Source organism: Myxocyprinus asiaticus, chromosome 34 (genome assembly GCF_019703515.2).
Source record: "Myxocyprinus asiaticus isolate MX2 ecotype Aquarium Trade chromosome 34, UBuf_Myxa_2, whole genome shotgun sequence".
Taxonomy (NCBI): Eukaryota; Metazoa; Chordata; class Actinopteri; order Cypriniformes; family Catostomidae; genus Myxocyprinus; species Myxocyprinus asiaticus.
The window spans coordinates 19832045-19857708 of record NC_059377.1 but is presented as its reverse complement, the minus strand read 5'-3'; the positions used below and the strand labels follow the sequence as shown (position 1 = coordinate 19857708).

Sequence of the window (25664 nt, the reverse complement as noted above, 5' to 3'; positions counted from 1 at the left end):
GGGGACAATATAGTGTAAAAAAAGCACCGTTTTTCAGATGAGATGTTACACTGAGGTCATGACTCTCTGTGGTCATTTAAAATCCTGGGGCACTTCTTGTAGAGAGTAGGAGTGTAACCCTGGTGTCCTGGCCAAAATTCCCCCCACTGGCCCTTATCAATCATGGCCTCCTAATAATACCCTCTACCCTCCTCTCCACCAATAGCTAGAGCGTTCTGGCGCACTATGGCTGCCGTCGCATCATCTAGGTGGATGCTGCAGTGGGTGGTTGAGGAGAGTCGCCCCATACTACTATATATATATATATATATATATCAGTGCCTAGACTTCATCCTCGTCACACTCCAGCACAGTAGGTGGCGGCATGCACCTATTTAGTTGGTTTGCAGCCCCCCCCAGTAAACCCACAGAAGAAGAATGTGACACGCAGGCTGCCTTCCACTTCACTTTTAACATCCACTGGCTAACTCCCCTAAGCGCTTCCCCTTGGGGGAATCCCCGCTGCCATTTTGGAAGTCCATTCCACTTTGTTAAGTGAGCGAGTGAAGTTTCTGTTGACAGACCCTCAACCCCTCGATTTTGACAGAGGGAGATTTGATTTACGCTTCAGGCAGCTCCATATCCCATAATGCAACTCGAGATTCGGTTGCATCAATCTCCAAAAACGTTTTCTCAGGTGCAAAAATCACTAAATAATTCCACAAATTGACATCAGCCTTCAACATGCTGTGATCAATGGTTTAGGGTGTTCCAGCTGTACCCATTGCAAGTCTTCCGCCAGTTGTGGACACTCGCGGAACGTACGCAGCCGCATTCGTTTGCGACCTTGAAGGGCACTGCATGAAGGGGGCGCCACTCGAAAGTTCGTTCCAACCAAAAGTAGGAAAACCTTTTTTTCTTCTTCTTCTCCACGAACAGCCCTTTTAGAAGATTATAGTACTTTCATGCTCCCTTTAGAGTGTCCAAATCAAGAGATCTGTTCTTCGAAGGGAGTAGGGCATAGTGATGATCACTTTCAATTGGAATTCGCCCCGTTACTGTTCAAAGTCAACGTCACTGGGCGGGGTTTCCTAGTCGAACAAGACTGACGTCGCACGCAGGGGCTTTCCTCACTGACGTGAATGGAAAAGAGGCGAGTTGCGGACATAATCTGAGCAGTGTCGAGTACAGGGTAGGGAATAAAGGGCTGACATTCTCTTCTCGGGTCGACGGTTGTAGCGCACACCTCTAGGGTGAAATTGAAAAGATTTACACCTCAGTTGGTTTAATGTACGTGGTGTAGAACAGCACCGAAGGTCACCGCGTTCCGCCCTATTCTGCTTGATTTGCTTTCAACTTTATCAGATCCATCAGTACGGTAAGTGCCAAACATATCTGTTGTCATGGTTACTCCTTAGAATAATCACGAGCACTTTGTGTTATATGATTTTTGTTGACAAAGTCTTTAGTATGATTTTGTGATAGCAGACATGCATAAATTGTGTTTAAACAGACCATTCAAGATGGATCAGCAATTCTTCTACTGCGTACTGATCTTTAAGATTATTTATGCGGCAAAAAAACTAGTGTGACCCACAATAAATGAACAAGCTACTTAATACATTGATTATTTAGTTATATTTGATCTGTTATGGTTAAACTAGGCAGGGCACATGCATATATTTTAATTAAACTTGATTCTCCTTTAAGACAATGTAGTATTTTCTATATAATTCAATAGATAATTTTTCATAACCTCAGCAGTTTTAAATCTCTTGTGTGTGTGTGTATGTGTATATATATATATATATATATAGGCCGAGTCAGTTTCTGTGAATTAAGTTGAGGCTTTAGTCCTTCCTGGACTGCTTTGTTGCCTTTGACTGGGCCTGTGTTTGTGTTCTTGCTTCCTCAACACCTTTCTAAATATAGAGCTTACTGGTTTATCATGAACTTTCCGGTATTGGATAAATACTTTGTAACTGTACACGTGTTTGGAGTTTTGCTAACACTTCTACAGTGAAAGCAAGGAATGCACAGAAAGATGACATTTGCTATCGGTTTCATTTCTTCTTTTGCCTCAGAGTTTCTTGTCTTGTTTTTTTCCCCTCTAAAAAAATACAGTTTTCCATTCATGCCGTAAATGACATCATTAGCTAATAAAATCAAGATCTTTGGTTTCACAGAAACCTGTGGTTCTGTTTTTATCCTGTGAACCTCCATCTCAACACAGAGACAGTGAGGGTGAATATGGCATAATGGTGTTGGTGTTATTGTTAGTGAACATTTGATTAACTGGTACAAAGCCTTTGTGATAGTGTATATATATATACGTTATATGAGATGTGTAAGGATGATGTGGCCATTTCTTTTGGGATACAATAATAAGGATAAGTTGAACAGTGGAGATGTGTTACAGACAGCTCGGCTCTTAGCAAGAATAGACCGGGATCAACTCAACCACCTGCTCTGCACAGACACTCAAACAACCTCACAGCTTAAAGAGATTTCATTAACTATCACAACCCACCTAATGAGTTAATTAACCCGTCTGCCGGCACTCCCTGCAGTGGAGAGGTTAAACAGCCTATGTGTAATCAAAAATGAATGAATCCCAACAGGACTCCAAGTTCAAACAACCATTTTTCAAAGCTTAAAGGAATAGTCCACCCATAAATTATCATTTATTCACCTACGTGTAGTTTCTGTCTTCCGTGGAACACAAAAGGAGGTATTTTAAAGAATCTTTATACTACTTTTTACCATACAATAAAAGCATGCGGTGATCAGTGGCTGTCAAGCTCCAACAAGGACAAAAAAACAAAACAAAAAAAACATAGAAGTAGTTCATATGAATTGTGTACTATATTCCAAGTCTTCTGAAGCCAAGGATGTAATAAAATATAAAATTTTGGGGGTATCAAAGATATAAAAAAAAAAAAAATCAATAAACCACTAATGTGAATATTCCCCTCAGTGGCTGTGGTGGTTATGACTAGGGGTTAAATTGTGATTTTGGGGGGCGGGGAGGGGGAACCCTAAAGCCCAAAGTATATTTTGGTCAGACGCGAATGCTAGGCATCTCTGTACAGAATGCGTGCCTCAAATTTCATCATCAGCAGAGTGCTCGAGCACTGAACGCTTGCGGACTGATTTTTCTAACCTCGCATACTCTCAATGCGCAGTATGCGCATGCGCCTGGAATTAATTGCGCTAATTAGTGGGTCCACAAAGTGGCAACACTCACATTTGAGCCGTTGCTGTCACGAAGAAGCGCTTAAAGATGTAAGTGCAGCTAAAAATCAGGAGACAACGGTGAATGTGCACATCAAGAGTGCGTGTGTAAGGAGGTACCTGCATTTGTATAACATGAGTCTGAAGGAATATATAGACATGTGTCGAAACTCCTGAGGAGAAATAGTCCAGTACCACATAGCAGTTGTAGCGCGCATGAGGCAGCCGCCTGTGTATGCGCGCACAGTCTAATGAAGTATATTTTGAATGGCTCGCGTTCGCATCAAAACCGAAGTATACTTTAGGATTAACACCGCCGGAAGTATAATGCGTATGTAATTAAGCAATAAGGTACGAGAGGCCTTGCTATATTGTGAATATTGTCATGGCTGAAGGGTGTTGTTAGGGATGACACGAAGCAGAGTGGCACAGCCTCGAGTGCCTTATTGCATTTATGAAACAGTTACCACATAATAAAGATATTAAGGACACAAATGTTCATTAAAACGTTTTATGTTTTTTATTTTTATTAAAATCATTAAATGCCATCCTTCCGCATGAAAATATAGTCCCTGCTAGTGAACAGTATACCGAACGTTGCTAGGCAACAATAATAACTGTCAGCTATGGGTGCGCAGAGTGATACAAATAAAAGTTCCGTGAAGAGGTCAAAGCCGTACTTTATCATGAATGAAGAAGGGCTGTTGTCCAATCAGCATCCAGGCCGAACTGTTTGTTTTATAATTGACTTGAAAGAACATGTAAAGGTGTTTTCGAGCGAGCACACTCGTTAAATGGAGACTGAATGCATCAAAAAAACTGAAGTTGAGCCTGCCTGCAGGGAATAGAATGAAGTGGTGAGCAAACTGCCAACATGTTTTTTTCTTTTTTGAATCATAGGTGCCGGAATGCCATTCAGCCCCAGTTTAACCCCCTTGTCTGAAGCCTTACTATAGCTTTGTGTGAGGAACAGACTGAAATTCAGACTAAAGTTCGATATTCACTGTAGTTCTCTTATCTCATTCAGACTTTTGCATATACAAACTTGGCACATTGTGTTCAGTTACGAGACCGATTAGAATCAGTTGTATGAAAAACCTTGTATGACGCATTTGCAGCTTGACAATCCCTGCTAGTCACTGGATGCTTGTATCGTATGGAAAAGTGGAGCATGGACATTCTTCAAAATTTCCATTTTAGTGTTCCACAGATTTGTAACAACATGAGGGTAAGTAAATGATGACAGAATTTTTCTTAATTAGTGAATTAAACAATACTTACTATGTATTATATGATAAAGATAGACAAACAGTACCCATGCTACTGAGCTTTACTAAGAACAACAAGCCCCCATTGAGCTTCAAGTGTGACTCAAATGGTTATGTAATGGCCAGAGATCCAGCAGCCCACCTGTACACCAACTGGACAATGTGACTGGTGTGTTTGTGTACAATACAGTCTGAGATAGAGACACACTAAACCTTGCTAGCCAGCTGCCGATACTTGTGCCAATATCAGTGATACGAAAGTGCTGAGGTGCGGTTTCAGGGTCTGTCGTGGGTGGAAGTGCTGAGACCTAAAAAAAATGCCAGTTTAGAACTGTCTTGTCTCTCACTGTAGAGAATTGAGTGTGTCGGGACGGGTTGCAAACTAACACCCTGGTAGGAGGCCAGACTATGCAAAAATATATGTTTTCCCTTCTCTCAGTTGCCTATAGGGTGTTTTTTGAATTATATTTAGCATATTTTTCTGTGTGTGAGTGTGATTCTGTCCTCATTCTCTGCTGTGCCCTCATAATAACCTAGATTGTGCAAACCTATGCTGTTTTGTAGCCTACATAGTTTGTTTGCGGTACCTGCTAATAATTCTTTTTGACTGTTTCCCATTGCCTCTGACGTGTTGATTTATAGTGTGAAACAAACACTATTCATCTTGAAACTAAACTTTACAGTTAGAGATAGTGAAACTAATATCCTTGTTCCTGATAGGGCACTTACAGTAAGTCTCTGTTGTAAGGATTTGTATACTTTTCATTATGACTTAATCAGTAATTGTTTCCTTTAAAACAAAAACATAACATATACGCAAAATGGAAAAAATTTTCTGAATACAACAAAGAGTGAGAATAATAATGATGATGAAAAATAGTAATAGGCAGGGCCACACAACTCCACAAAAAAACTCCACTTTCCACTGAATTGGAACAGCTGTCATCCGTAAAGCTGTACACATATACGCCCTTGTCTGTTTAGTTATTACATATTGAGGCTAATTTGAAAATGCTTTCACCTGCCCATAAAAGTGTATTACTCTTGGTTCAGTTTAACACATTTTACCACTTTGAATCTATTCCACAGTGTTCCCAGCACAGTAAATGCGAGTCCATAGATTCTGTACGGGCCTGGTGACAGGCCAACCCGATCTCATGAGAATTCATCACAATAGTTCGAGGTGGCTAATATGAGTTAATTCGTAGCACTGAGCACTTTATTAGAAACACCTGTACACCTACTTATTCATGTGATTATCTAATCAGCCAATCGTGTGGCAGCAGAGCAATGCATAAAATCATGCAGATACAGGTCAGGAGCTTTAGTTAGTGTTCACATCAACCATCAGAATGGGGGAAAAAATGTGATCTCAGTGATTTCGACCGTGGCTTGATTGTTGGTGCCAGATGGGCTGGTTTGAGTATTTCTGTAACTGCTGATCTCCTGGGATTTTCACACACAGCAGTCTCTAGAGTTTACTCAGAATGGTGCGAAAAACAAAAACATCCAGTTAGCGGCAGTTCTGTGGATGGAAACACCTTTTGGTGAGAGAGGTCAACGGAGAATGGCCGATAAACACTCTGTACAATTGTAGTGAGCCAAATAGCATCTCAGAATGCACAACAAGTCGAACCTTGAGGCAGATGGGCTACAAAAGCAGAAGACCACGTCAGGCACTTTAGTAGGACCGTAGAATTCCTAATAAAGTGCTCAGTGAGTGTAGAATTTCCCTTTTTGCCATGATCATCATTGGCTACTGTTACATCTATTTTATCTTTTCATTCGTCTACTTTGCTACTTTGCAACCAGTTACAAACACTGCCTGTTAAGATAAAACCCACAAGAGCTAAACCAAGCTTAGTTATTCCTGCAGTTACGGAGATCCATCAGCAAACAAGCACTGGGAGCTTATGTGGATTGTTCCAACCTCTTTCAAAGTTTTTAAATAAAGTCTTACCTACATGGAAAAACCAGCCCACTAATTCCAGCTGAGCTTCCAAAAGAGCATCTTGTGAATCTAGACCTCATTTGCGGCTGATAAATAATAGAGCAACTTTTTTTTTTTTTCCAGCAGACAAAACCACACCCATTTACACACACACAGCAGCTCGTGCTTTGTAAACTTGCACTCTAGTGCCGAGATGTGACACAGATTTTCCAAAAACAGCTCTTGTTGTGCACACACTAGCATTCCTCACACACACTAAACCTCAGAGAGCACAGATGGTAATAATATGCCATCGGTTGCATTAAATGAGGCTGCTGCTCCCCTTCAACAAAGCCTAAATTGGAATGGAGGGCTATTACCATCTCAGCCCAAAGTTATATATAGATGGTAGACTCTATGATTCTACACCACACTGCCAAAAATCATTTTCTTTCTCTTCTTACTTTTTGTCCAGTTTAAACATCCATAAAACAAGATACATTTACTTGAGAAACAAAATAACATACGATATTAAAGTGCCATCATTTATAATCATGCATAATATTATTCTGTCATCATTTACCCATATGACTTTCTTAGAATCCAGATATGTTAGGCTGAATGTTAGTTAGTCACTGTTCACTTTCATGGCATCTATTGTTCTATATAATGAAAGTGAATGGTGACTGAGGCTAACATTCTATCTAACGTCTCCTTTTGTGTTCCACATAATAAAGAATGTAATATGGGTTTGTAACAACATAAGTGAGAGTAAATGATGACAGAATTGTCATTTTATTTATATATTTATTTAGTATTTGTTTGGTGAACTATCCCTTTAAGTCTTATTTGGTTTATGCTTAAAGTAAATTAAATAAAAAGTATCCCATTGGCAATTTTTTGGGTTGTTTGTTTTAAACATTAACCTCACTTAATTTATTCAACATTTTATCTTATGTAATTTAGCTTCTCAAGTACAGTAAATGTATCATGTTTTTAAAATGTTTTGATATTTTTACTGTAAAACAAGACAAAAAAGAAAACAATTATTATTATTTAGTTTTTATATATTTATTTATTTTTGCATTGCAGCCTTTTAATCTGCCTGCTTAAAGGCGGATCTATTATAACTACAGAAATCGTATGAAATGTTCCTTTGCCCATTGGGTAGACTCTTGCATTTTTAATGCATTTAATATGTGTGCCTCTTGATCACATGTAGAGCATGTAGTGTTTCATGATTGTTGCATTGGCTATCACAATGGGTCAAGACATCAGGGCACAGTGGCTTTGAGCGATGCAGTACCGCTCTGTGAAAAAGTGGGTCATACCAACTGCTGTCACTGCTTGCCTGGCAGATCTATGAAACCAGCAGAAAACAAGCAGACGCTTGCTGTTACAGTTTACTCTGCATAATTCTGCAGCTTCCCTATTCAAATACAGCAGCAACAGGCTATACATGTGTTTATATGCTCCTGCAAATTATTCAATTTAAAATCTTTGTTTAATCACAAACAAATGCAGAGCTTTCTGTCTTGAGTAGATAATATAGCAAAAATGCATCAAATCCTGTCACATAGCCAAGCCTAACATTAACAAAAAAAATACCATGGTATTCTTTCTCTCTTTTTGTTTTGTTTTAAATACATGTACCTTAGTGAAAGAAAGGGGGGGGGGGGGTTGTTGAAACACCTTGGAATACTATGTTAACACTGTGGAATATAAATAGGGTAATCATTTAGTACCTTGTTATATATATCAGAGAACCATGTTATTACCATCTGATACCATCACTGTACCATGGTACTGTCACAGTACTTTATTGTAAGTAAATTTTTTATTTTTTTTCCTTTACTGTAATGTGTTTACATAATTGCAAATAGGAACGTAACCAAAAGCAAGTTAAGATGAAATGTAGATCCTTTGCAATCTTTTACATTTTCATAAGTCATGAATACTGTATATATGTGCAATGACAGTTTTACTCTACTGTATAGGTCTCTCTCCCCTCCCCCTTCTGCTCAAATAAACAGATTTGCGATACGCAGGCATTAGTCCAGGGGTCATCAGAGCAGGAAACCAGGATACCTCGGTCTTAGACGAGTTTTGTGTAGATCTCTGTAGCTACAGTATGTGTTTTTTTATTTTTAGATTAGGAATATGTACCAGAGAGATTTATATTCTGTCTCTGTCTTTGCAGTGCCATGACATTTATGAATTGTATTGATGTCCCTCTCACATATAAATATTTGAATAAAGTCCAGTGGATGCATGTGTGTTGTGTACTGTATGGTGTTAATATCTGCCGTATATGTGTGTGTGTGTGTGTGTGTGTGTGTGTGTGTGTGTGTGTGTGAGAATGTGTTTGTTCACAAGGGCCAGAGTCACTGTGAGGGTCCTTGTTTGCTGTGTTCATAGTGCGAATCACCATGGCAACTGCACTAGCAGCACAGTGTGAAGTGAAGAGGAAGAGCCTGAATATGTGCTTGTGTGTTCAAGAGAGGATGAGAGGGTGTCATCAACAGAGACACAAAGAAAATGAGAGAGAGAAGTTAAATCCAAAGCTAGCTTTGAGAACTTAAAATCTCATAACATATTTCAGGTTTTGACTAGTAAAAGTTTTACGTCACGGTACCAGTTACTTCCTCTTTTTCATCATTCTGACCATATACTGCTTTGTTATTGGTTGGTTAGTAGTTAATTTCCTTGTACTGTTGAGAGTCAGAAAGGAGTACAGTGTGTGAAGGGTTAATGATGAAATTAAAAAAAGAATTGAGAATAAAAGAAGGGAGGAGTGTGTGTACATGAGCGTGCACTGAGCATGCTCCTCCTGCAGGCTGTCTGTGCTAACTTCCTGTGCTATTTCTCTTCCTCAACAGACTGGCCTATTCAGAAGGAGAGAACAGCAAACTGGAGCATACTCGTCCTGTCTTCACGATCAAGAGAATTTAACAGAGGCAAATGAGGACAAATGATAGATGACAAGCCAGCTGAAAGGATTACGATATCTTGAGCCCGATCTGTTATTTTTTTGATAATTTTTTTTTACCAAAAGCTGTGACTTTGGCTTCCTAATTTTCTTTAAACACCCCATTTTTAATTGACAGTATTTGTCAGTTTTGTTGTCTGTAACAAATTCCGGGGTATCTGTTTTTTTTTTTTGTGTTTTTTTTTTTTTGGATCTCCCTTTCACTGTTACTAGAACACGTTTGTGGGAGTGAAGGAATTTTTTTCCAGCATTTGTTCATTTGGTTTCCCTTTTGGCAAACTCAATTTGTCAAGTTATCTTTCCGTTTATTGTTTAAACTACTACTTTGCTTAGTTTAGAGGAAGAAATGACTTTATAAATGGAACTTTCCCAACGGGGAAACTAACTGGAATTTGTCGAGTCCTTGACAAACATTCTTTTGTGTGTCAGGAGTGTGTCCGTGTTCTTGAGAATTGGGGCTTCATTGACAAATTTCAGTGGAAAGAACCGAGACACTCAACGCAAGAGCTTCTCTAGCCTAAAACTCAGTGACCTCTCTAAAGACCCAAGTGGGAGAACATTACAAGGTAGTTCTTTGGAAATGGGATCAGAAAAAGACTCTGAATCGCCCCACTCTTCTGTTAGTGGCATTCCCAATCCCAAATGCCGTGGGCCTGGAAAGAAGCAAGGCAGGATCTCCTTTCAAAGTCTCTTTCATAGTAAACGTGGATCCAGGGGGACCAAGGCTAATGTGGGCACTCCTCTCACACAACAGCTGCACCAACAGCAACAACTCCAACAACAACAGCTTATCCAGCCCCCAACACCCACTAATGTTTCGTCTGACCCATCTAAGTCAGACTCGGCCGAGCCACTGTCTGCCAGCCAGGCCTCCCTAAGTGGGCAAGAACTCCTAGAGTGTCCCCTGTGCCTGGTGCGACAACCTGTGGAGCAGCTTCCTGAGCTCCAGGGTTGCAGTCACCGGTCCTGTCTGTGTTGTCTACGGCAATACTTGCGGATCGAGATTACGGAGAGTCGAGTCCAGCTCAGCTGCCCAGAATGTGCAGAGCGACTGGCCCCACGGCAGGTGGCTGTCATCCTGGATGATCCCGTCCTGATGGAGAAGTACGAGGAGTTCCTGCTACGCCGCTGCCTGGCGTCAGACCCTGACTGCCGATGGTGTCCCGCCCCGGATTGTGGGTAAGACTGGTTGGAAAAGTCAGGGAATGAGTTTGATATCAGTTCGACATAACAGTGTTTCCCATTCCTGGTCCTGGAGTACTCCCAACACTGCACATGTTGGATCTTATTTGGCACATCCAGTTCAGGTTATGGAGCTTCTGCTAATGAACTGATGAGTTGAATCATCTGTTACATTAAGGGGACATCTAGAAGGGAAGTTGTGTCTAGAAGGGAACCCTCGGTCTGGGTAATGTCTTGTGGGAGTTGCATCTGGCATTCATTCACTGTGTTTATTTAGAGTCCCACAAAAGCCCTACCCCTAAACCTAACCCTTACCTTAACCCTACCCCTAACCCTTACCCTGACCTTAGTAACAGCAAATGTGACTCTCTCACAAGACTTTCCCAGACCGAGGGTTCCCTTCTAGACACAACCACCCAAAATGTGTAATGCAGGAGGTTCTCTAGGACCAGGACTGGGAAACACTGCCCTATAAGATACATGACAACCTGTTTGTTGTGAATAGAAGATAGTGCATCATATATTCAATGTGCTTGATGTCTATGCACGTATATATATCTCCGTCAGATTCAGTGGAAGTATGTGACAGTATTTCACAGTTTGTGCTGTACTGCGTTCTTCAGCAAGTGTAGGAGGCTCTTGAATAGTTATAGTGAACACTTGTGCTAGTGTGGGAAGCCTAGTTTAGCTGATTTGTCATTCTGGGAGAGTGTGATTACTTTAGAGGCCTTTACAACCTGTCAGAGGTTCATCAGTCATAATGGTGAGCCAGTGACCTGCATTTAAGAGACATGTTTATGTCTGCATCTCTGCATATTTGAGTCACTGCCACTTCCTTTAAAGCCCACGGCTGATGCTAAGGGATTTTCAGATGGTGTGGAGATTTTTCAAAAGGGCATTTTGTCCATTTAAGAAAACTTTTTAATGAATGCTATTTGCAGCATTAAAGGGATAGTTAACCCCCCCAAAAAGAAAAATTAAGTCATCATTTGCTCTCCCTCATGTTCTGTCAAACCCGTATGACTTCATTCTTCCACGGAACACAAAAGGACAAGTTTAGGCAATCTCACTCAACAGTCTCTTTCATTGCGTCTTTTTCCATACAGTGAAAGTGAAAGGTGACTGAGGTTGTCATTCTGCCTAATATCTCTTTTTGTGTTCCAGAGAATGAGGGTGAGTAATTGAAGAAAAACAACTTCAGGTTGTCTCCGCAAATTAAGCTGAGATAGTAGAAAGTTGTTTAACATTGTGCAAACATGCATATTATGCAGCAGTTCTTCAAAATGTTACATCTACCTGACTGAAGACCCAAAGGGAATTTTCCACTCTAAAAAAAGATATATACAAATACACAGACACGTTCCCCCATAGCTTTTCTCTGTTCATTCAGTCTTGAAATGGGCTCTTGTATCCTATTATAAGAAAAAAAGCGTGACCTGAAAACTTCTACAGTAAATTCTGCTTCCTAAGTCTCAGTTCCAGTCCATGATGCAACTTATTACCCATTAGCTTCCCCAACCAGCTCTGGTTCAGCTTGATTGAAAGGCCTCTGCTGCCAATCGAAGAAAGGAACAGCTTGTTTCTCTCTCCCTGAGCGATGAGTTGCTATGGCAGCTGAGATGTGGCATAGAGGTAGAGTTGCTAGGGGTAACTGAGGCTGGTATTTGATTAAGACAATCATTGGTTACTCACCCTGTGTGTGCATACCACAGTGTCTTTGTGAGGCACAAATTAGAGTCTCGATTTCATACACTTCAGTCTTTGAGGTAGTGAGCATAGTGTAATGAGGTTTGTTTCGGCTTGACTGGGTGTGGGTGCCTGGTTACGTGCAGGTAATTAGAAGCACTGTGTATAGGACATCACAGTCCTCCATTTTAGCTGAGCTGTTTAATAAGGTGTAGGCTTGAGGGGGCCTGGGTAGCTCAGCGAGTATTGACGCTGACCACCACCCCTGGAGTCGCAAGTTCAAATCCAGGGCGTGCTGAGTGACTCCAGCCAGGTCTCCTAAGCAAACAAATTGGCCCGGCTGCTAGGGAGGGTAGAGTCACATGGGGTAATCTCATCGTGGTCGCGATTAGTGGTTCTCGCTCTCAATGCGCGTGTGGAAATTTGTGCATGGATCGCGGAGAATAGCATGAGCCTCCATGCATATCATGCACATCGAGCCATAGATGCGCGGATTGACAGTCACAGAAGCGGAGGCAACTGAAACTTGTCCTCCGCCACCCGGATTGAGGCCACCATGAGGACCTACTAAGTAGTGGGAATTAGGCATTCCAAAATGGGGAGAAAAGGGAATAAAAATAAAATAAAATAAATAAATAAATAAATAAGGTGTAGGCTTGAGGTGGAATGTTTTTCTGAAGAACCTGCCCTAACTCCGTCAAGTTATGTTGTTCTATGTTCTATGCCAACAGGTTAAAACATGCACTTAAAATTTACAGGATTGTTTTTCATGAATAATCTGATGATGTTAAACAGGGTTTGGGACCAGTTTTATTTTAATTTGAAGGGAGAAACCAGCTTTTCATTTACTGGAAAAATCTATTTCAGCAGAAATTTATCTTAAAACACTAGTGTTGAATCTCAATTGAGCCATAACTGACTCAATATATTCAGTCACAAAATCTCTCAAAAACAACAAAATATTATTTACATTACGTTTTCTTTTTAATCTTTTAAAAATATTTTTTATCATCATTGTGCTTTCCTCGGATCTGAAATTGAGTCTGGCAACTAAGTATTGTTCTTAGGGCAGAAATAAAGTGGAATTGGAATACTTGGAAATGCTCACAGCACAAATATTTTGACTGGCAATAAATTCTCCCTCTCATTTTCCATAATGTAGGCCTAGTATTGTCTGTAACTTCTAATGCTTCCCTTGACTTCAAGGAGTTGCATTATAAAGAAGATAAGGCACAATGAAATTGTGTTGGGAACACACTCTTGTCCTAGTTTGTGTGTAAATCAGATTCATGATTTTCCCCTAGCTCAGAGATGACGTGAGTACTTTCAAAGAACTGAAAAGCTGTGCTATTAATTTTGTCATTCTAATCTTACCTAGTCCAAAAAGTTCACAAAACAATTTATAACGATATTCCCATGCAGATGAAATGATAGATTCTCTAGAACGGCTTGTTGACTTGTATGCATTGTTCTCTTGCCAGTTTTGCGGTAATTGCATCTGGATGTGCCAGCTGCCCCAGGCTGGTGTGTCGAAGGGAAGGGTGTGGTGCCGAGTTCTGTTACCACTGCAAGCAGACTTGGCATCCTAACCAGACCTGTGACTCTGCCCGACAGCAGAGGGCGCTGTCCTTCAGAACACACAGTAACCATTCACCCAGCTACACGGCCGAGCAGGGACACAGTGAGTATTCAGCAATCTGTTTACCATTTTTTGTCTCTCAACCCCTAACTCAAAGTTCGGCATGTAAAAAAAACTGCAGAAAGTCCCATAGACTTACATTGAAGGAAGATCCCGAGCCATAACTAGAGATCAGAATGTCATAGAAAATTGAGGGTGCCCTAATTTGACTTTGGCCAGTAAGCAACCACTTAGAAACACCAAAACAACCACCCACATTACCCTAGCAACTGCACAGCAATGCACTAAAAACCACTCAGAACACATTTGCAACCGCAGAGCAACACCTTGGCAACCACCCACAACACCCAAACATCATGGCAGCAAGTTTTGCATGGGCAAGCACCACTCAAATTGTCTTAGTAATGGCAAAAATCTAGTTAGTATGTGTTGTTCTGCAGCCCTTAAATGGATAGTTCACCCAAAAATGAAAATTCTCTTATCATTTACTCACCCTCATGCCATCCCAGATGTGTATGACTTTCTTTTTCTTTTTTTTTTTTTTTTTGCAGAACACAAATGAAGATTTTTAGAAGAATATTTCAGCTAGTGAATGGGTGCCAAAATTTTGACTCTCCAAAAAGCACATAAATGCAGCGTAAAAGTAATCCATAAGACTCCAGTGGTTAAATCCATGTGTTCAGAAGTTATATGATAGGTGTGGGTGAGAAACAGATTAATACTTAAGTCCATTTTTGCTAGAAATTCTTCTTCCTGCCCAGTAGGGGGCATATGCATGAAGAATGTGAATTACCAAAAACACAAGAAGAAGAAAGTGAACGTTAAAGTGGAGATTGACTGAGCAGGGAGGAGAAATTAAAAACATTGATTTAACCACTGGAGTCATATGGATTACTTTTAGGCTGACCTATGTGATTTTTGGAGCTTCAACATTTTGCACCCATTCACTTGCATTATATGGACCAAAAGAGCTGAGTAATTCTTCTAAAATTCTTAATTTGTGTTCTGCTGAAGAAAGAAAGTCATACACATCTGGGATGGCATGAGGGTGCGTAAATGATTAGAGAATTTTCATATTTGGGTGAACTATTCCTTTAAGTGTATTATTCCTTCATTATATTTACTGCTTTGTACAGTACTTGTTGCGTTTATCACATCTTTGAAAATGACTACCACAAATTACTGGATAAAAATAACTGTTGTGCTACCTTTCTGGTTTATTGTGTTTAAGAGTGCCACCTGTCAGTCATATAATTTGATTTGCTATGTTGTTCACCCTTAAGCACTTTCATTTTGAATACTTCAGTGTACACTTTACACTGTGCATTTATTGAGGTTTCTCTTTCCCTACAGGACTGTATACTTTCCACCCTCTTAGGTTCTTTTCTCTAACCTCTTGAATAAAAGCACAGTCTACCAGCTTCTTCCCTTCTTATCTCTCTTGCTGCTTTTACAGAGAGCTTCCTCAGCACTCATTGTTTACATTAGGTTCTGTTTGCCTGTACAAAATCTAAATCCAAACCCTTTAATCCCTATTCAGCTGATGACATCAAACCTTGCCCTCGATGCGGTGCTTACATCATCAAAATGAATGACGGCAGCTGTAATCACATGACCTGTGCTGTGTGCGGCTGTGAGTTCTGCTGGCTCTGTATGAAGGAGATATCAGACTTGCACTACCTCAGGTATCATCTCTGTCTTTAAAGGAATAGTTTAGCCAAAAATAAAAATTCAGTCAACATTTACTCACCCTCATGTTGTTCCGTGGAACACCAAATGAGAAATTTAGCAGAATGTCCAAGCTTGTCTCTTTCATGTAGTGAAAATGGATGGTGTCCACGGCCTGTCAAGCTTCAATAAAGACAAAAAACACCATCAAAGCATCATAAAAGTAGTCCAAACTACCTGTGCGCTATATTTTAAGTCTTATTAAACCATACGATAGCTTTGTGTGAAGAACAGACTGAAATATAAAGGTATAGTTCAACCAAAAATGAAAATTCTCTCATTATTTACTCATCCTCATGCCATTCCAGATTTGTATGACTTTCTTTCTTCTGCTGAACACAAACAAAGATTTTTGGAAGAATATATAATCTCAGTAGGTCCATACAATGCAAGTGAATGGTGACCAGAACTTTGAAGCTCCAAAATGCATTTAAAGGTAACATAAAAGTAATCCATAAGACTCCAGTGGTTAAATCTATAAGTTCAGAAGTGATATGATAGGTGTGGGTTAGAAACAGATCAATATTAAAGTCCATTGTTACTATAAGTTCTCCTCCCTGCCCACTAAGTGGCGATATGCACAATGAATGTGAATCACCAAAAACAAAAGAAGAATGTGAAAGTGTAAATTGATAGACTGATCTGTTTCTCACCCTATTGAATCATAATGTTCTGAAGACAGGGATTTATCCACTGAAGTCTTATGGATTGTCTTTGTGCTTTTAGCAGCTTAAAATGTCTGTCCACCATTCATTTGCATTGTATGGACCTACAGAGCTGAGATATTCTTCTAAAAATCTTTGTTTGTGTTCAGCAGAAGAAAGAAAGTCATATACATCTGGGATGGCATGAAGATTAGTAAATGATGAGAGAGTATTTTTTTATTTTTAGGTTAACTATTCCTTTAAGTTTAGAAGCTTTTTATGCCAATTTATTGTACTGTGCGGTACAAACTGAGAATAATTCTCTTGGACTTTGTGTTTTCTCAGTCCATCAGGTTGTACATTCTGGGGAAAGAAGCCATGGAGTCGCAAGAAGAAGATTCTTTGGCAGCTGGGCACTTTGATTGGTGCACCAGTGGGCATCACTCTGATCGCTGGAATTGCAGTTCCTGCTATGGTTATCGGTATCCCGGTTTACATTGGACGCAAGGTGCGGATTTTTGGATATTAGTGAACACCTTCCCCTCACACTATAACCTTTATCAGGAACAGAATTTCCTTTAAAAAGGCTGGGAATTTCCCTCTCTTCACACTGAGTGTTGCTCAACCAGACTAATTGGTTTTAATCCAGCCATAATTCTGGTACAATGACTGCCTTGTGTAAAAATGTTTGTGGGCATACAGCATTGTTCCTGTGCCTCAACAAGGAGCCTTGTGGGTCTATGTACTTTTGCGTCCATTCTTTTCAACTTTTGAAACCCAAAAATGTGATTTCTTCTTTATTGGTTTTAACAGTGATTAATAGAATAAGCAGATACAAATGAATTTTATGTTGACTGTTTCATTTTCTATTTAAAAAGTAATAAAGAGAAAGGGGGAAATGGCTCAATATATATATATTTTTTATTTTGATTTTTTTAATTAATTTACGGCTTGAATATTTGATATTCGCATGTGAGTGGCACTGAAATGCCCGTTTTTATCTGAATGGTGAACCCGCCCCATCTTCTGTACTGCCTTAATCCCATCAGACAGAATTAGAGTTGGGATTGGGCTGCAAATTTGTCTCAATTTTCATTAAATATTGTCCCGAACCACCACTAACTGTAAACTATGCATGCCATATGTATTCAAATCTTGCTGCTTGGCACATCATGATGTTGTTGCAAGGTGTTGCCTCTAATGGACGATGCGTGAGAGATCACAAGCCACATCACGTGGCCATATGCTGACTGAGAGTTGGTCTATTATATATTATTTTTATTTTTATTAACATTGTATGATTTTGCTGACTGGCAAGTTGACCAGTCAGATAAAAGGGGTGTTTCAGTGCCACTCACATGTGCATATCCAATATTCAAGGCGTAAACTAATTTTTTCAACACTGAAGGAAAACAAAAATTGAGCCTTTTCCCCCAATCTCTGTATTCCTTTTTAAGTAGAAAATGAAAGGAAGCGAGTTGGTATCTGCTTATTTTATTAATCAGTGTTAAAACCAATAAAAGAAAAAAAAATAAATAAATACACAGACCCTTGTGCTACAAAATATTTTTGCCAGTAATGTGGATGCTGGTGAATGCTTTTCATTGGTTTCCAAAGCTGCAGTTTTTGGCCATTTGACAAGCATTTTTATTGTAACTTTGAAGTTGTAGTATACCAATACCCATTAAATTATTTTTATTGCCTATAAAATTAAAAGACATCCAGTGCAATTAATTCCCATCAGAATCTTTCGTAGTAACTGATAAGCAGATTTGTGACAGTGCTACTGTATAACCCTGCTGTTGTTTATCACAGATTCACTCGCACTATGAGGGGAAGAAAACTTCACATCACAGAAGAAATCTTGCCATCACTGGAGGTGTGGCTCTGTCAATCATCACAGCCCCTGTTATTGCTGCTGTCAGTGTGGGTGAGTAATTTACATTTACATTTATTAATTTAGATGATGCTTTTATTGAAAGCAAATTACATATAATTTTATAAGTTAATCATTTCTAATAATGTAGTATCAAAGTAGAAGAAAGGTACAAATACAATGAACTACTATAGAAAGATGGTATAGACTGCTTGAAAATATTATTTATCTTCCACACAGGCATTGGTGTTCCCATCATGTTGGCGTATGTGTATGGTGTTGTGCCTATCTCTCTGTGCCGTGGTGGGGGCTGTGGGGTGAGCCGAGGGAAAGGACGAGGTGTGAGGATAGACTTTGATGACGATGATGGACCTATTACAGGTATAAATTATATGAATGATCCATCAGCTTTTGAAACAATTAGACATAAGACTTCACATTCAGAAAATTAAGCCTGTTAAGACCATTTATGGCATGTGATGTCATAAAAAGCTGATCAATTGATTGAACTATCAGTTTGATGCATTCACTCTCTGTAGTTGCTGATGCATGGCGAGCACTGAAGTCTCCCAGCTTGGGTGAGAGCAGTTTGGAGGGAGGAGCCAGTGGCCTCAGTACTACCTCTCCAAGTGAGGGCCTATCAGTTGCCCCAGGTGGCCTGGGAGACACACCCCACTTTAACACACTAGCAGGAGGAGCGCTTGGTGCTAGGACAGGAAAATACAGCAGGTATGGAACACCCATGGGTTGTCAGCAGTAGAGTGTATATATATATATATATATATGTATATACTACCGGTCAAAAGTTTTGAAACACTTATTCTTTATTATAATTTTTTTTTTCTTCACATTTTAGAATAATATCAAAACTATGGAATAACATAAATGGAACTATGGGAATTATGTTGTGACTAAAAAAATCCCAAATAAATCAAAACTGTGTTATATTTTAGCATCTTCAAAGTAGTCACCCTTTGCCTAGAATTTGCAGACATGTACTCTTGACATTTTCTCAACCAACTTCTTGAGGTATCACCCTGGGATGCTTTTTAAACAGTATTGAAGGAGTTCCCATCTATGTTGGGCACTTATTGACTGCTTTTCTTTATTATTCGGTCCAAGTCATCCATTTCAAAAACTTTTTTACAAATAAAATTTTAGTTTTGTAATGAAATAAATTAATATGGTGGCACAATTATATTTTTCTCTACAAAACTAGTTTCAAACATTCAAGCATATGCCTTCAGATCAAAAGCTTTTTAAGATCATGAGAAACATTTCAGTCAAGTGTTTCAAAACTTTTGACCGATAGTGTGTGTATATATGTGTGTGTGTGTGTGTGTGTGTGTATATATATATATATAAATAATTGTTTTGTTTTTTTTTGCATGAAAAAAATCTATTTTTAGGACCTATTTTTGAGTTTCCCTCAAAATTCTCATCGTTATACTTCTGAGGTTTTTTTTTTTTTTTTACTGTTTTACTGTACAAATTACAAAATGTCTGCATTAAATGTGCATAATTTAAAAGCAGTACAAGTAATATCAATATGTATCAAGATATAATACAAATAAAATAAGATATTATTATTTTTTTATTTTTTTATTTTTTTGCAATTTAAATGTCATGAAACTAATGTCACAATGCAAAAAATCTTAATGGTCCTAAAACAGGCTTCATTTCTTTTTTATATATATATATATATATATATATATATATATATATATATATATATATATATATATATATATATATATATATATATATATGTATATAGCAAAATATAATGTCTTATTTAATTTTTTTGGGTTGAAATATGAACCGAACATGTTTTTTGTTTTGTTTTTTTTCAATCCCCTTTTTCTCCCAATTTGGAATTCTCAGTTCCCACTACTTAGTAGGTCCTTGTGGTGGCGCGGTTACTCACCTCAATCCGGGTGGTGGAGGACAAGTCTCAGTTGCCTCCGCTTCTGAGACCGTCAATCCGCACATCTTATCATATGGCTCGTTGTGCATGACACCGCGGAGACTCACAGCATGTGGAGGCTCATGCTACTCTCCGCGACCCACGCACAACTTACCACACGCCCCACTGAGAGCGAGAACCCCTAATCGCAACCACAAGGAGGTTACCCCATGTGACTCTACCCTCCCTAGCAACCGGGCCAATTTGGTTGCTTAGGAGACCTGGCTGGAGTCACTCAGCACACCCTGGATTCGAACTCGTGACTTTAGGGGTGGTAGTCAGCGTCAATACTCGCTGAGCTACCCAGGCCCCCAACAAACATGTTTTGTGAGATTTACCCAGTAGAGCATGTTGGGATATTTGGTAAACTGTATAGTAAATTAAAGAGGTATACTGTAAATATTGGTATTGTTTTTGTTTCCATGAGAATGCATGACCTTTTCATTTATGTTTCAGGCTGGAAGTGCAGGGAACAGAGCTTGGTAAGGAAGGTGCTGTTAGGGAGACAGGCAGCTTGGGAGCAGCCAGTGACTGTGCCAGCACAAGGGGCATGGCAGGATCCATCACTTCCACTTACACCTTACCTGACAGGTAAAACAACTTTTGCTAAATAATTGGAATATTAAGTATAATGCAAGTATATATAAGTTGTATCAGAGGATGCCTCAAAGTTGTTTGGATATAATTTTGAAGATTTGATGCCAAGAACCTTGTAAACTTTGTCAAATTTAAATATTTATTTCATCAGCTCATGCAGTCTTTGCATACAATATGCTCAGTATGAAGGGTTTTTAGTAACTACTAGAGGTAGACTGATATATCGGTTTTACCAATTAATCTGTTTTTTTGTTGTTGTTGTTCCTCATTTTTTTTTATTCCTCATAAATAAACCTTATCTGGTGAAATTATATACATATATACAAAACTCTTAATCTGATGAATATATAGGCTATAACTAACTACTCTAGTCTTGCTTAGTCTCACCTTTTGTTTGTCCTAATGCATTTCAGAGAGAGCACTAACCTTGAGATCCAGGTGGACATTGAAACTAAACCCAGCCATCTGTGTCTGACCACTGAGGAGGATCTGGCTCCACCCACTGCCGCAATGGCACCCCGTTCAGCGGAGGAGCCCCAGGACTGCAGTTCCCGCCGGAGCGGAGTGTTGTTGGATTCCCCTCTAGGGCTGTCCCCCGGGGTGTCACTCAGGGAGGCTCTTCGAGATGTCACCCTCGCTCAGCCAGAAAGCATCCGCAGTGACCTGGAGATGTCCGACACGCAGTCGGACGATATCGCGGAGCTCACGTCTGATGACTGTGACTCGCCCCACCCCAAGAGCTGTCACGCTGCTCCCCCGCCACAGACAACTTGCAGAGCCTTGAACCCCAACGACAGCCTGCACTGTCCCGACAATGTCATTCTTTACGTGTGAGAGACTCACACAGTTGCACAAGCCCAACTGTTTCTGAGCTTTTGACTTGTTAATGCTTTATGTATTATTTTGCTGCTTTTTATAATTATTAAAACACCTTACTTGCATCCACACAACTCATGGAACTGACTGATCATCACTCTTCTCTCCTGTCTGCCTTATTATAAGCCCGGACAGGTCCTCTACCTCTTCAGAAATTCATACTGTTATTCATTAGTTGGTGTTTACTTCTTGGTGCAACAATGCCTTGAGCAAAAAAAAAAAAAAAGGTTAAAAGGATAGTTCACCCAAAAATTACAGTTATGTCATCGTTTAGTCACCATCATAGCGTTCCAAACCCAAATGATTTTTTTTTCTTTCTTTCATCAAACACAAAAGGAGATGTTAGGCTGGAAATTCACATTGCTCTTTTCCATACAATGAAAGTAAATGGTGACCAGGGGTTGTCTTGCTTCAAAAATTACATAAAACCACCATGAAAGTAATTCATATGACTTAAATGCCATATTCCAAGTATTCTGAAGCCATACAATAGCTTTGTGTAAGGGACAGAGTTAAATTTAAGCTGTTATTCACTGACAATATTCACATTTTATTATTTATTATTATTGTTATTATTTTATACTTGTACTTGTTAGGGAACTTCTTTCTGGTGCTTTTATGTTGTTTTTGGAGCTTGGCAGCCCCTGGTCATCTATACATTTTCATTGTATGTAAAAGGGCAGCCTGAACACTTTTCAAAATACCTCTATTTCTGTTCCACAGAGTAAAGAATGTCATACAGGATTTTGAAAGATATGAGGGTGAGTAAATGATGCCAGAATTTTAGGGTGAACTGTTCCTTTACATTTGGTACTATAATTTACACAATTTCCTTAGAAAGCAAACAAACAAACATAAAATGCTACAAAGTAAAATGTCACCAAGCACATGTATATGTGAGAGGCTTTTGAATGGTTTAGAGTGACTTACTTGACATATTTCAGTATTGTTTGTATGTTTGTTTTTCTTTGTTTTGAATCTGTATGACCTGGAAATTGTATGATTTGCTGTATGCATGTGAGTGCATGTTCTACGCTAGTATATGCGAATACAAGCAGAGTATTGTTTTGGTCGCATTGGCCCAGTTTGCACAGAAGAAAACACTTCATCTACACAGTGAAAGAGAGAGAGAGATCAGTATAGAGTAAGGTCAGTGCAATGGGAGACTGATCCAAACTTCACTTGTAGACAGTTTCACTTGATTCACTGACTGCTTGCCTTACAAAAAGAGCACATGCACTCCCTTACATTGTCTGTGACTCACTGACAACACTGTTTGTGCCCTCTTGAGCTGAGAAAATGGACATGTGTGTTTGCTATATATGTGTGTATGTTTACCAGTGTTGATTCTATTGATGGGTATTAAATCTTATAGTATCAAGGGTGGGATGGCCATTAACATGCATGTTGTTATTATTATTATTATTTTTGGCACACAGGTTTGAATTGTTTTTGCACAATGCAATTTTTTTTTTTTTTTTTTACCTGCTAGCTGGATGTATGGAGAGAGAAGGGTTGGATGAATGGATGGATGAGCACTCCTGCACTTTATCCCACTATTTATCATTGTTCTACATTGTAGGCTTATATTTATGCACTCCCTCTTTCTTTTATTTTCAGTTTCTCTGGGATTATGGAATATTTGGACACTGTAGTCTACAGTATGATTTTGCTATTTAAATTTGGATGTAATAGAATACTGAACGTTTCATAATCTCAACATGTTACTATGCTTTCTGAATCTATGGCGCAACTCTCGTGATTATAAAATTTGCCTGCAGAGAGGATCCTCGATTTTTACATACAGTATATGATGGATTAGCTTTGTCTTGTAATCACAAAAGAGGATTTGTGGTTTACACATCTCTAGCTTTTTTGTTGTTGTGTGAGGATGCTTTTATACTTTTAAGGTTTACAAGCAACTTGTGAAAAGTGCTTGACAATTTGACCATAAACTGGTTATGGTGAAATGAGTGTTAACAACTAAATTGAGTTAAAAAGGCAATATGCAGACAAGACTAAAGGTGTGTTAAATCTGTTTTGTACATCCCTACAAAGATAACTGCACTGGCTGTGAGTGTTTGAAACAACATGAAAATAAACATTTCCTCCTTGTGGCAAGTTTAATCTCTTTTCTCCTTATTCTACTATAAATACTATATACTATAATATACAGTGGCATTAAAAAGTATGTGAACCCTTTGGAATTACCTGCATTTATGTATAAATTTGTCTTAAAATCTGGTTTGATCTTCGTATATGTTACAATAATGAGCAAACACAATCTGTTTTAACTAATAACGCAAATTATTGTATTGTTCTTGTACATATTGAATACATTATTCAAACATTCACAGTGTAGGTTGGAAAAAGTATGTGAACCCTTAGGCTAATGACGTCAACAAAAGCTAATTAGAGTCAGGAGCTGGAAAACCTGGCATCCAGTTAATGAAACAAAAGTGGAGGTGTGGGTTAGAGCTACTTTTACTCATAAAAAGCACTCAAACATTTTCATTTTGCTATTCACATGAAGCATCTGCTGACGTGGGCCATGCCTTGCATAAAAGAGATCTCAGAAGACCTATGAACAAGATTTGTTGCTTTGCATAAAGCTGGAAAGGGTTACAAAGTTATCTAGAAGAGCTTAGATATTCGTCTGTCCACAGTTAGATAAACTGTCTATAAATAGAGACGATTTAGTACTCTAGCTACTCTCCCTAGAAGTGGCCATCAGCCGACTCAAAGGGCACACTGCAGAATGCTCAATGAGGTAAAAAGTAACCCTAGTGTGACAGCAAAAAACTTTAAGGAATCTTTGGAACTGGTTAACATCTCTGTTCAAGAGTCTACTATACAGAAAACATTGAACAGGCATGGTGTCCATGACAGAACACAAAGAAGGAAGCTGCTGTTCTACAACAAAGACATTGCTGTGTGCCTGAAGTTTGCCAAAGACCACCTTGACACTCCACAACACTACTGGGAAAATGTTTTGTGTACTGATGAAACTATGTGTAACAAATGTTCACAGAAAAAGAGGAAGCGGGAGATGGCGAATCCAACTCAAACGGTATCTTTTATTTCTTTAAACTTAATATTCACGCTTTTTAGCAGCGTGACTTAGAACTATGCTTTTCAGCAGACATAAATCAATTACAAACATAAATCGACTCTCCAGCTTTAAAAGAAATTGAAAATGGAAGGGGATGTTTGTATCGTTTTATTGTATTGTTTTCTGTCTCTTCAAATAAAAACCCCATGCTGGCTATTCTACCTGTTGTTCTTTACATAGCTAGTAGCCTACATTGTGATATGTAGTACCATTTAGAGCACTGGTAATCCGGATTTCCAATCCAATGTTGCTTTGAAAAACTGGCACAAAAGTAGGATGGATTACCTGATCCTGGATAGCAAAATTTGGGATTTCCAAATCTGGATCGTTCTGATCCAGATTAAACTTTTTGAAAAACTGGGCCCTGATCTCACTCTCCATTCACAAACCGACGTTTAACCACGCCCCCACCACCACACTATGGTTTTATTGTTTGGGAAGAACATGCAGCACTTACGTGTGGTGTAAAAGGTGCACTGCATACCAACATGATAACATTATCCCAAGGTTTAAGTACAGTGGATGGAGCATCATGATTTGGGGCTACTTTGCTGCTTCGGGGCCTGGTGTGCTTGCCATCATCGAGGGAAAAATTAATTGCCAGGTCTATCAAGATATCGCACAGGATAATGTCAGGGTGGGGGAACAATTGAAGTAAATCCACTACACTTCAAGAGTTTGAACACACTATGAAATGTTTATGTCTGTGGAAAAAAAACAAACATTTTCTTCGCAGAGGATGTTTTAAATTTAACAAGAATTACAGGAAAGACATTTATAATGTTTCAAATGACTATCTGTATTTAAATCCATGCTGTATTCTTTAAACTCTTTATTTATCCATGATTCCTCCACTTGCAGCAATGAAACATCAGGTATATATATATATATATATATATATATATATATATATATATACACACACACACGTATGTTATATACAGATGCAAGGGAATGT

At 39.0% G+C, this 25664-nt stretch overlaps 1 protein-coding gene across 1 annotated transcript; it reads left to right on the top strand.

The window, feature by feature from the left end:
- Nucleotides 1-1109: 1109 nt before the first annotated feature.
- Nucleotides 1110-23715, top strand: LOC127424954 (E3 ubiquitin-protein ligase RNF19B). The gene is made up of 10 exons (XM_051670534.1): nt 1110-1357; nt 9291-10579; nt 13750-13949; nt 15448-15592; nt 16625-16787; nt 18095-18209; nt 18396-18536; nt 18695-18884; nt 20578-20712; nt 21132-23715. The coding sequence occupies exons 2-10, from the start codon at nt 9981-9983 to the stop codon at nt 21550-21552; spliced, it is 2109 nt and encodes a 702-aa protein (XP_051526494.1). The 5' UTR covers nt 1110-1357; nt 9291-9980; the 3' UTR covers nt 21553-23715.
- Nucleotides 23716-25664: the final 1949 nt, after the last annotated feature.